This window comes from Lissotriton vulgaris, chromosome 3_1, assembly GCF_964263255.1.
Source record: "Lissotriton vulgaris chromosome 3_1, aLisVul1.2, whole genome shotgun sequence".
Classification (NCBI taxonomy): Eukaryota; Metazoa; Chordata; class Amphibia; order Caudata; family Salamandridae; genus Lissotriton; species Lissotriton vulgaris.
Genome location: NC_141689.1, coordinates 116,605,577 through 116,618,211, shown reverse-complemented (window position 1 = coordinate 116,618,211; position 12,635 = coordinate 116,605,577). Strand labels below are relative to the sequence as shown.

The 12,635-nt window shown below is 48.2% G+C and overlaps 1 protein-coding gene across 11 annotated transcripts in view; it reads left to right on the top strand.

Annotated features, from left to right (window-relative positions):
* DCTN1 (dynactin subunit 1) overlaps window positions 1-12,635 on the top strand; it is a 624,416-nt gene that overhangs the window by 597,023 nt on the left and 14,758 nt on the right. For all 11 annotated transcript variants that reach the window (XM_086960179.1, XM_086960178.1, XM_086960174.1 and 8 more), the window contains one exon: window positions 10,658-10,747. In XM_086960179.1, the coding sequence (XP_086816305.1) occupies window positions 10,658-10,747 (90 nt within the window). The remainder of the gene's footprint in view (window positions 1-10,657; window positions 10,748-12,635) is intronic.

Below are 12,635 nucleotides of genomic sequence, written 5' to 3'. Positions count from 1 at the left end.
ATAAAAAGGACATACATAGGCTATTGAATGTTTGGCATAGTGCCTTTATAGGCTATGCTTACTAAAATTATTGCTTTATTATAGTACCATGGACTGACTCCGACGACGGGGAATGTTTCAAGCATTTGAATCTATGAAAGATACCAATACTGGAGAACTAGAGTTGCAGGTAGTAACTTATTTTCTGTAGTAGGGGGATCTCTGTGTATAGTCATAATCTAGTGAATAGTCCCGCCCATGTGCGTGGACCCCGGAGCAATCAAAAATAATCTCTTAAGTTGTCAAAAAATTGCAGAACTGCAAAGACACTTAAGAGAGAATTTAAAGACAGATAATGCAGCCTATATCCACAGGCTACACTGTCCAGTACTTCAACTAGAAATTCCACCAAAAAAAGCACACAAACCGCACAGCCTGCCCAGTTTCCTCCACAGAGAAACTTGCCTTTACCAGCAAAAGCCTCTGGAATGATAGAGAGGAAGGTATGGACAGACAAGCCCCATAGGCTGCCATTATGTGGCTCAAACAGGATAATGTGCCTTTAAGAAAACTTTCCAGAACACTCTCAGTATCCCAGAATGCACAGCAGGTCCCTTTCAATTTCCGTTCTTTTTCCAGCTCCTGCAAGCAGGACCCTGGAGCATTGAGCTCTCCCTTTCAAGGGTTTATTTGGTGATTTTTCACGTTTTCTTGTGTGTAGTGCTTGTTGTTAAGTACCAAGCCCCTTTTTTCTTTGTATTGTCAAAATGCCTTGCTTGTTTGATAATTGCCCAGAGTGTGATAGAAAAAGGCCAAATCCGACCCACATGGAGTGTGCATCGTCTGCCTCCCCTCTTCTCACATCCCAGAGGAGTGTGAAATCTGCAAAACCCTCTCTGCCAGGACCCTGAGAGAGAGGATGAAGATCAGGCTCCAAGGCCTCGAGGAAAGACGTCCGAAGGCACAAGGTGGGTCAGGGCATGCTTCATCTGCCCATGCTGAGGCATCTGGGGGGCTCCCCAGGGGCAGGAAGGCCAGCAAGCGTCCCCATACTCCGCCAGCGTCGATTGCGGCGTCGAAAAGGATGACAACAGTCTGTTCCCCATCTCCCCCGGGGCTCTGGGGAGAAGCAGCGTCGACGTTCGGCGTCGAGCGAGCTGAACAGACCACGTCGAGTCATCTACGTCAGGAAAAGGCCCGGCTTCGGCGCTCGCCGTTGGGCGACACCGCCGTTCGCCGTCATCTAAGGGGAGAAGATCGGCCTCGAGGGGATCCTCGCCGCCGAGGAGGCGTTCGCCGTGGAGGAGGCGTTCGCCGTCGAGGAGACAATACCGGTCGACGTCGAGGAGGTGCCATCGGTCGACATCGAAGACGTTCCTAGACGTCGAGGCGACTTTCTTTGACACCAAGGAAGCGCAGGAGGAGTCCTGACGTTAGGAGGTCACCGATTGGTTCGCCATCATCGCCAAGGAAGAAGGCGAAGCCCCCGGCTCGGTCTACTCAGTGGTATATATGCCTACTAAACCTAGGACGCCTACCCCTCCTCCTTTGCCGAAGGGTCCGCCTCCGCGGAACCCCACCCCGCCTCCACCACCGCCTTGTGGGCCGGCTCCTCGACAGTCACCGCCGCCTTAACTCCCACCGCTTTTTCCCTCCATCCCTCTACCAGTGCCTCCACCCAAGACGGCCTCGTTGCCACGTTATCCAATGCCACCTAAGGGGACCCCTCAGCCGAGAGTCCCGGCTAGGCCGACATCGCCTGCTCCTGCGAGGCCTGCGGATCGGCCGAGAAGATCCCGCTCCGGCCGCAGAGTTAGATCGCGGAGCCGTGGCCGGTCGTCATCTCTATCTAGACGACGCCACTGGAGGCGCAGATCCAGATCCCGCACAGGCTCTTCCACCAGGGATTATTCACCGACGCTGTCTGAGTCTCCAGGGACGAGGGTGTCGCCCGTTGACTATATCGTCTCCTTCCAGGAAGTGCTGTCGAGGGGTGCGGCTAAGCTAGGGATTACGGCGACGGTTCCAACACCTACGACGTCTGTGATCTTCGAGACGCTTCACAAGAACCATTTGTCTCGACCGCTGCTTCCGTTGGTACCAGGATCGGAGGAGCCCGCCAAGGAGTTGTTTCTCACTCCGGCGGTGATGAAGGCCGCTCCCTCCAGGCTCATCAAGAAATACCGGGCTCCGGAATCCGACCCAGCTTTTCTTCGAATGGTCCCAACACCAGACTCCGTTATTGTGACAGCGGCTAAGATGCAGCATGCCACCACTCCTTCGACAGTACCGCCTGATAAGGACAGCCGTTGGCTGGATTCGGCGGGCAGAAAGGTCTGTGGGACGGCATCTACCATCATGAAGGCCGCAAGTGCCGGGGCTCTAATGGGGCGATATGATTGTGCCCTATGGGATTCCCTCCAGCAGTACGCTGAGCTCCTCCCTTGTGACAAGAAAGAGGACTTTCTGGAGATATTAAGTGAAGGGATGATGGTGTCGAACCAGGTCATCAGCGCAGCGGCTGATGTATCTCTTCTGGTGGCGCACGGATACTGCCACAGCATCAATCAACTGGGTCACGCTTGGCTTCGCCTCACCTCACTCAAACCGGAGGCGCAACAGCGGGTGGCCAACCTGCCTTTCTCGGGGGAAACCCTTTTCGGCAAGCATGCGGTCGATGAAATGGCCCGTATGAAAGTAGAAGCCGAAACCCTGACGGCTGTCAGGTTAGATAAGGCTGAGAAGAACTACCGCCCGTTCCAGAGACGGTTCGGAACTTCAGGCAGAGGGCGAGGGCAGACTTCCGGACAGCAGCAACAACAACAGCAGCAGCAGTTCTGGAAGCCCTTCCAGAAACCAGAGGGGCAGAGGAGGCCAACAGTCCGCAACAGCGACCAAAGGCCCGGCCGGGTCTAGGCCCGGAGCGTTTACTTCCCCTACATGCGTTACCCACTCCGGTGGGGGGAAGCGTTCAATTTTTTCTGGCAGAGTGGAGAAAAATTACTCTGGACAAGTGGGTGCTGAATATTGTTTGCAATGGATACAGTCTTCGGTTCACCAGCCCACCTCCAGCTATTCCGCCGTGAGCTTGCAGTTTCAGCTGCGCGAGCTCCAGGCAGAGGCCGACATCCTATTAAGGAAGAGGGCGATAGAAGACGTACCTCTGTCTCAAAGGGGAAGAGGTCTGTACTCGCGCAAGAAGGACAAGAACGAGTTCAGGCCCTTTCTGGACTTGCGGCAAGCAAACCAGTGGATTCGCAGAGAGATTTTGCATGCTGTTGTTGCAGCAGAGTTACCCTCAGCTGCAGCAGGGAGACTGGCTTTGTGCTATAGACCTACAGGATGCGTTCTTCCATGTGCCCATTGCACAGAAACACAGGAAGTTCCTGCGATTCCAAGTCGGCGCCAATCATTATCAATACACAGTACTGCCATTCGGGCTGAAGTCTGCGTCCAGGACGTTCTCGAAGTGCATAGCAGTGGTAGCAGCACACCTGCGGAAGAACAAGGTGTTTTGTCTACCCGTACCTGGACGACTGGTTGATCAAGGCCTCCTCCTTCTCAGAAGCTCAAGCACACTTCCAGAAGATGTGCGTTCTATTGAACAAGCTGGGGTTGCACATCAACATTTCCAAGTCTGTCCCGACTCCGGTCCAATGCATACAGTACTTGGGAGCCTCCATCAATATGCTGTCAGCAAGCGTGTCTCCATCGGAGGAGCGACTGTTATCACTCCTTCGGAAGGCTCAGGATCTTATGACCGCTCTATCTACAACAGTGAGGACGGTGTCTGCTCTACTGGGGTTGATGGCCTCTTGTATATTCCTCACGCACGGCTGCACATGAGACCACTGCAGGAGTGTTTGGAGGATCAGTGGGATCAGAGGACTGGTTCTTGAAACGACACGATACGACTGTCTCTGCATGCTCTTCAGTCTCTGAAGTGGTGGTGTTCAGCGGAGAATCTCCTCAGAGGGGTTCCCTACCACAAGGACATTCCCGCACAGTCGATCGTGACGGATGCGTCTCTCCACGGCTGGGGAGCGCACTCCGGAGACTTACAGATTCAAGGAACGTGGTCTCCGTCGGAGTCCACGTACCACATCAACCTCCTGGAACTCGGAGCTATTCACTTGGCACTGAAGGCCTTTCATCCGTCCTTTCAGATCAACTCTCTGCTTGTACAGACAGACAATACGACCATGATGTATTACCTCAACAAGCGGGGGGCTCGAGATCACGCACTCTGTCGCACGAGGCGCAGGCTATCTGGCACTGGCTTCTGGCCAGAGGACTGACTATAACGGCTACCCATCTGCCAGGTGTGCAGAATGTTCAGACGGACGCACTGAGCAGACTGATTCAGGAAAACCACGAATGGGTCATAAACGACGAAGTGCTAGGAGAAGTCTTCGCAAGGTGGGGGACTCCAGACGTAGATCAGTTTGCCTCCGCCGAAAACAGCAAATGCAGAGACTTCGCCTCCAGGTACTACCAACAGGGGACGTTGGGGAATGCCCTATGGATCGACTGGTCGAACAGCTTTCTGTCCGCTTTTGCACCCATTCCCCTGATTCCGGCGGTGCTCATCAAGCTGTCCCGGTCCAGGGCGCGGATATTATTGACCGCCCTGGAATGGCCCAGACAGTGGTGGTTCACGGACCTGCTTCACCGGTCTCTCCTTCCTCACATACGGTTGCCGTGCAGACAGACCTTCTCACGAAGTTCGGGGGACAGATGGTGCACCCAAACCTCTCATCTTTGAGTTTGGCGGCATGGCTCAAGAGATAGTGCAATATGGCCATTTGAATCCGCCCGAAGATTGTATGGACATACTGAAGGAGTCTAAGCGACCTTCCACTAGGACTTCTTATGGTTACAAGTGGAAAAGATTCTGCATCTGGTGCAAGTCCAAGAACTATGACCCTACGACGTGAAAGGAGGATGTCATCCTTCCTTAGCTTCTTCATTTGGCGCAGTCTGGCCTTAATTTTCATTCCATTAAGGTTCATCTCGCTGCATTGACTGCCTACAGGAAATGCCCTTCACAGACTTCCTTCTTCCAGATCCCTGTGATCAAAGATTTTTTGGAAGTCTTGAAGAAAGTATTCCCTCCTGTCCGGCTTCCTTCGCCTTCATGGGAATTGAATGTGGTGCTGTCCAGATTGATGAAGGAGCCTTTTGAACCTATTCATAAGGCTTCGTTGCAGCACCTGTCCTGGAAGGCGACGTTCCTCGTGGCCATTACATCGGCCCGCAGGGTGAGTGAAATTCAGGCGTTGTTGCCAAGAACCTTATACTGTATTTCATGCTGTTAAGGTTCCCAAGGTTATTTCTGATTTTCATGTCAACCAGACCATAACTTTGCCTATGTTTTTTCAGAATCAGTCATCTCCAGCGGAAAGGTCTTTACATTCCCTGGATGTTAGGAGGGTGTTGAAATTTTATCTGGATAAAACCAAAGAAATTCGTAAGTCAGACCAATTGTTTATCAATTATGGATCAGTCGGGACCGGTCTTGCTACCTCAAAGCAGTCCATTTCTAGGTGGATTGTGTCCTGTATACAATTGTGTTACCAAAAAGCTAATACGACCTTAGGAGGTAAACCTAAGGCTCATTCCACAAGGGGCAAAGCTGCCACGACTGCTTTGCTCCGTAATGTTCCCATTGCAGAAATCTGCAAGGCGGCCACTTGGAAGTCGGTCCATACCTTTGCTAAGCATTACTGTCTGGACACTGATGCCAGGACAGACGCTCAGGTTGGGCAGGCTTCGCTGCGAAATCTGTTCGCACAGTAGTGGTGTTATGTCTTGATTCTCCACCGCCGTTTTGGTGTGGGGATGGGCTTGCCATTCTATTGACTAGATTATGACTATACACAGAGATCCCCTACTGCAGAAGGAGTAGTTTCTGTGCTGTAACTCCAGTTCTGTTGTAGGGGTACCTCTGTTATAGTCATAATCTAGTGAATAGTCCTGCCCATGTGCGTGGACCGCGGAGCAATCAAAAAGAATCTCTTAAATTGTCAAAAAATTGCAGAACTGCAAAGACACTTAAGAGAGAATTTAAAGACAGATAATGCAGCCTATATCCACAGGCTACACTGTCCAGTACTTCAACTAGAAATTCCACCAAAAAAACACACAAACCGCACAGCCTGCCCAGTTTCCTCCACAGAGAAACTTTCCTCTACCAGCAAAAGCCTCTGGAATGATAGAGAGGAAGGTATGGACAGACAGGCCCCATAGGCTGCCATTATGTGGCACAAACAGGATACTGTGCCTTTAAGAAAACTTTCCAGAGCTCTCTCAGTATCCCAGAATGCACAGCAGGTCCCTTTTACTTTCAGTTCTTTTTGAAGGCGTAACACGCCAGACCTGTAGCATTCCTTACATGAATATCTTTCTCCACCGGGGAGGAGGGCGGGTACTTATGACTATAACAGAGATACCCCTACTACAGAACTGGAGTTACAGGACAGAAACTATTCCTTGTTGCACTCTAAACATTGTACTTCAAAGAGCCTAGTGCTTCGCGATTCAACTAGCAAAGTGAGCTTTGTTTATTCCCCACAACCACACAGGATAGAGCCATCAAGAGGAATTGGGCATTAGGAAAACGTATGTTATCTTCTGCTAGCCTAGCACTGAGATTAGTCAAGGTTGTTTGTTTATTGATTCGCTACACACATCTTGTCTGGAAGTGGACAGCAAGATCTTGCAACTCTCCCAGTAGACCTTAGGGTTGGAACCAGTGTTATGCTTTGTTGACATGTGGATACTCAAGTCAGTATTTTCTGGAGATGTACAATCCTCTCTCTTGGATATGCCCTTTGATGGCTGATGCCTTTTCAGTGAACGAGCGGATTGTGCCTTGGAGAGTTTTAATTAAAGTAGAGCTATGGCACTCTCCACAGGTCTGATTACCTTGGCTATGATCTCCCATTTCTCTACGCCCTGCCAAATCCTCAGTCCACATCAGAGTGGCTTCCAGAGGTGCACCTATCTGTTGTAAGAGGTGCTGGTGTTACTCTCCAAAGGTGCTATCCAGAGAGTTCCGGACTCGAAAAAAGGAGAGATTTGTGCCAAAGTAGGACAAGTGCCCCTGGTAGATTTCTGACCTTTGACCTCGGAATTCCTTCCTACGAAAGGAAAAATCAAAATGCTGACAATGAGTCACACCCTGTCTGCTCTGGACTCTGGTGACTGGATTATGCCCTTGGACTTTGCAGGAAGTGTACTTTCATATACCTATTCTGTAATCCCACAGATGTTACCTGCAGTTCATGGTTTCCCAGGAGCACTTACTACTTCCCATCTGATGTTCACGAAAGTGATAGCATTTGTCACTGCCCACATTTGGAGGATCATGATAGTAGTTTTTCCCTCCCTCAACGCCTAGCCGTGGAAGGTGAGCTCGCCTCCGTCAAAAGTGGTGCGAGATAAAATCGGACCCCTGAGTATCGTTCGTGTACACGAGCCAGTCACACAGACTCCTTCAAAGAGGTTACATTCTATGGAGTTATCCTGGATGCAGTGCAGTTCAGGACATTCGCTCAGACGCAACGAGTCCAGGACGTTCGGGGCTAAGAGTCTGATGTTTCAGCCTCACTCTTGTATCTTGGTGGGAGCAGCTTTTGAGGCTTCTTGGCCTCTTAGCCTCCTGCATCCTCTTTGTTGATTGCACAAGGTGGCACCTACAAGCTTGACAATGGAATCTGAAGTTCCAGTGGGCCCAGTATCCAGATATTCTTTGGATGCCATCTTGATTTCAGAGGGGATTGTACGTAATCTACAGAGGCGGCTGCTAGAATGCGATTATTCCAGCGGCAGGCCTCTCTCCCTTCTCCCACCAGAGGTAGTGCTGGTGATGGATGCCTTACTGCTGGGCCGGGGAGGTTTTTGGGTGGGGGTGGAGATTGACTGATCTCCGGCAGGAGCCCGACTACAGCCTGTTTGCGTTGTGAGCCATTTGTCTAGCTCTGAAGTCCCTCCTGTTAAACATCAAGAAAGGTGTGTGCAGGTGCTTACTAACAACACCAACGCCATGTGGTACTTCAAAAAGCAGGACCGAGTGGGGTCCTGGGCCTTTTGTCAGGAGGCTCTGCGCCTCCGATATTGATTGGAGCACCTGGATATTTCCCTGATCAAGAACCACCTGACAGGTTCCCTGAATGCCTGAGCAGATGAGATCAACAGGCGTTATCTTGCAGATCCGAGGTTGCATCTACATTCCAAGGTGGCCCAAGACATCTTCCAATTCTGGGGGAAACCCGGGCTAGATCTTTTTACCACCTTTGAGAATGCACAGTATTGCGAGTTTTGCTTGTGGGCGATGCATGTTAGCTGAAACAGAACATTGAACTCCTTTAAACTTTCCCGCCTATGCCACCCCTGCCTCGAGTTGTGAAAAAGATTAATCATAGCGGCTCCTAAATAGCCTGGATAGTTTGATATCTGGAAATTTTGAGCTTGAGCATCAGTTTTCCAATCCGGCAATCATTTTGTGAGGTCCTTCTGTCCGAGCAGGAGAGCAGGATCTTCCACCTGAATCGATACAATATACACCTACATGCATGGAGATTGAGCTGTGGCAACGGGTTACGTTTCATCTACTGAGGTGGTGTATACTTTTCTTACTGCCAGGTTCCGTTCCACATTCTCAATTAATGCGTGTGGTCGGACACTTTGTAATCTGGTGTGGTGCCTTTGACAGTGGCCCCTGACAGGCAAAGTTGTTGGATGTCCAGATGTTTTTGTACCTAGCCCAGCAAGGCCTTGCAGAGGGTGCTGTAAAATGTTATTTGTCTGTCCTTTTGGCATTTCTCTCTTTGCCAGACCACCCGTCGTGGTACAAATCATCTGCTTTTATGAGTGTTGCTCAAGGTTTGTGATACCTCAGTGGGACCTTAACTTGGTCTTGACACTCCTCATGTGCATGCCTTTTGAGGCTGTTTATAGCTGCTCTCTGCATCTCCTGGCCGGTATACACCTGTTACAACGCATTCGTTACTCCGCACTACCATTACAACGCGACTTTTACAACGCATACCATTACAACGCATTGCGCTGGGGGCGCTCTAGGATAGGGAATAAGTATAATTTACTATCCAACACCTTCCCTAGGGTCCACGGGGACTGGAGTTAGAATAGTAAATTATACTTACCACTATCCAGCACCTCAAAGCGCTATGCGTTGTAATGGTCGCGTTGTAACGGTAGGTAGTTGTAATAGTATGCGTTGTAACATGGTACATTCCTCCTGGCCTTGAAGGCAGTCTTTCTAATTGTGATTGCCAGCTCATCGCATGAGTGATTTGCAGGCACGTTTGACATACATCAAGTTTCGTTTATGGCAAACTCATGCTGAGGACTCAGGTGGCCCCCTTACTAAATATTGTGACTCCGTCCCAATGTGGGCAGTCTCTTTACCATGTTCTTTGTGCCCCCTCGCTCTACATGAGGAGGAGAGGCACCATCGGTTGGATTCCAAAAGGGCCTTGAGTGTTTACATTCAATTATACCAAGGATCATTGAGTGGAGGATTAGATTTTTGTGGGGTTCTCTAGAGCAAGGACCGCGAACACTGTGCAGTAGAGTACCTTTTTTAGGTAAATAGTGCTCTTCATTAAGATCTGCCTCACACTGGCCAGGAAGCAGTCCCAGAAGGTCTGAGAGTTCCTCCTACTACGGGTAAAAATACTGCCACTGTGTTGGGGGTTGAAGTGCCCATGCTTCATAGCTGCCAGGTAGCAATGTGAGCAGTTGTGCATACATTAACAAATCACTACTGCCATGTCTGGTGGTTAGAACATTTCACCCTCAATTCTGCAAGACCTTTTAATCCGAGTCCTTTCCACAGACCATCCAGCTGGTCCAGTATCTATTCTAGGATGAGGGATCGGCAATTAGAAGTAGCCACCTGAAAAAAGTTACTTAACCTTGAGTAATGCTCTTTCTGGTGGAGACACTATGTAACCTCATGTTCCTCACTTCCCTTTTCCGTAGAGTGGCCTCCTTTTAATGTCTAAAAGGATTTCAAAAAGTGCTGAACACACTGTAACCAAAAATTGTTCATGCTGCAGGCTCAGAAAAGACAAAAAAGGTATACTGATGCTTACAGTTGGCACTTGTATGCAGCTCCGTTCGGTAACTTCTGGGGAGTTGTGGAGCCAAAGTATGGCCACATGGCCCCACCTATAAAAAAAAAACTCCAGATTCAGTCTAGTGCCTGGGAAATATTCTAATATAAGGAATATAAGTATCCACCAGTAAGAGCATTGCCAAAAGTAAATTAACTTATTATCCATAGATATTTGTTTTGTAAATGCTTTGGTAAACATTCTATAGCTAACGACATCTGCAGTAGTAACTGTCGTCTATCTTCCCTTTTTCACCACTATGGAGATATTTTAAGGTTGATTGTTTACATGAACCTCACATCTATTAGATCTGTTTAACTACTACTTTGCCTTAAGCAGTGACCTTCTGTTGTGTCGACCTGGATGGCAGGTGCCACCACAGTGCAAGTTTTCTCTTGATTATGTTGTGTAAATACCAGTGTGGTTCACAACTGACTTTAAGGGGACAGAAAAAACAAATGTGAATGCAACTATCTACCTTTGATTCCCTCTATTTATATTGAATTTGGTGACTATTTTTCTTTTTGCATTTGCAGGATGACGTAATAAAGGAGACCGTATCACACTGTCCTGGTGCCAGTGTTCACACTGATTTTGCCACTTTCCCTTCATCATCCTTCATCAAGGTAAAGCAAATGATCTGTTAAATGATATACCAAGATGTTTCTGGAAAAAGATTTCTGGATCTGAAGAATTATGTGGAGCCTGCCATCATGAATTTTGATGACCATGTAAATCTAACTATGTTGCTAATCTTACAAGATGATCTGTTCACCGCCACCGCTATGCAAGTCCAGTACAATAAAATCCCTTATTTCTGTTGTACAGATGTAGACTCTAATTCTACAGAATAGTGATCAGAAAGCTTACACGCGTTTCGATCTAGAAATGTGGGGTTTGACAATGTTTTTTATAATCCTTATGTTCCTCCACAAATCGACAATTGTAATCATATTGTTGATCTGAGGTATATACCCATAAATTATGTTGCTTTGTTCACTTTACTACCTTGAGTGAGGCCAGGTACCTAATAAGACAGTGTTGTGAATGAGGCAATGAATGCCAGCCACAGCTCCCGATGATTATATGTTGTGAATACCTTTGTACTGAAGAGCTCTATCCAGTGTGGATCTTTTTTCTTAGGTATAGTGACCTAGGGCGCATATGATTGTATGTTTGTGACAAGATGTTTGCCATCCTCTATAAAGTCACTTTATATATGAATTTCCATTTTTGTATTTTAAAAATCATGTAGCCTTTTAGTCACTGACTGACTGTTTTTTGATGCATACATCAGTTCTAGAGAATGAATGATTGCTTTCTTGGCTTTACTACCAGACAGGGCGTCCAAGAGAAAGGTTGTCTTGGTGGCCCGGAGGTCTATGATGCTGCAGAACCTTTACGGGATATCAGTGCTCATGGCAGCCATTGGTGGAAAAGGTTGTACAGCGCCTCTCTGCTGAGCAGGTTGTCTCTCTAAAACAGGTGATTTTGGGTGGTATGAAGCACTCTAATGCTATCAACCTTACAGGAGACAACTTTGCGCTAAACTCCACACAGAAGGCACCTCTACTATCTGAGCAACTCGTGGGACATGTTTTTGACGTAGGCTAACGTCACCAACAGCTACCAGGATATCCTCCATTAAATCAATTGCTTCTCTTCAAACAAATATGGTGCTCATTGTCACACAGGCCCCTCCGTCATCTGCTTTGAGCAGAGTATCCCAACCCTGGAACTATCTAACCTTGAGTGAAACATGTCTTGAACGTCAAGCCTATTTCCAATCTTCCTTGTTAATGTGAAATCCTAAGTGCCTCCAACCAATTTCTTACCACAGTCACCAAACTCTTACTGGGATCTAGTCCGTAATAAGTACTAAAGGAATCCTACAATACTGATGGATTATCTACATTGCAACCTGGACAAAAGGGAGGCCTGTCTGCTCCTTCTCAACCTCTCGGAAGGCTCTGATTTAGTTGACCAGGATAGGCTGTTGCATATACCAGTACACTGCATGGACTTTCACAACTAAGCCCTGAGATGATTTGCCTTGTTTTTAACCAATTGACATCAACTGGCGGAAAAATGTGATCTAATTTCTAACCCAAGTCCCAATGTCCTGCTCCTGATTGACCCACATTTCTATACTGACACTTACCTTCTGCAGTCTGTCTCTGGAGCCCTTAAACAGGTACTTGAGCTGACAGCTATGTCTATCCACCAGTACACAAAATGTTCACCTGTAACCATCTGTCTGTAGCCTGTTGAGCTGTAGATTCACATGCTCTTCATATTCCTGCCATCTGAAGTTGGGCAAAACTATACCTTAGAACTTCATTTTTACACAATATTCAGACTGTATGTCAAACCACTGCAAAACTTACATGTTTGAGGCATGTGTGCTGTAGATACACATACCTTGCATACTTCAGCCATTTAGTGTTGGGTACGGAAGTTTGCATGTTTTTTCTTCGAAGCAGTCTTTCCAGTCACGAGGTAAGGCGACTCCTC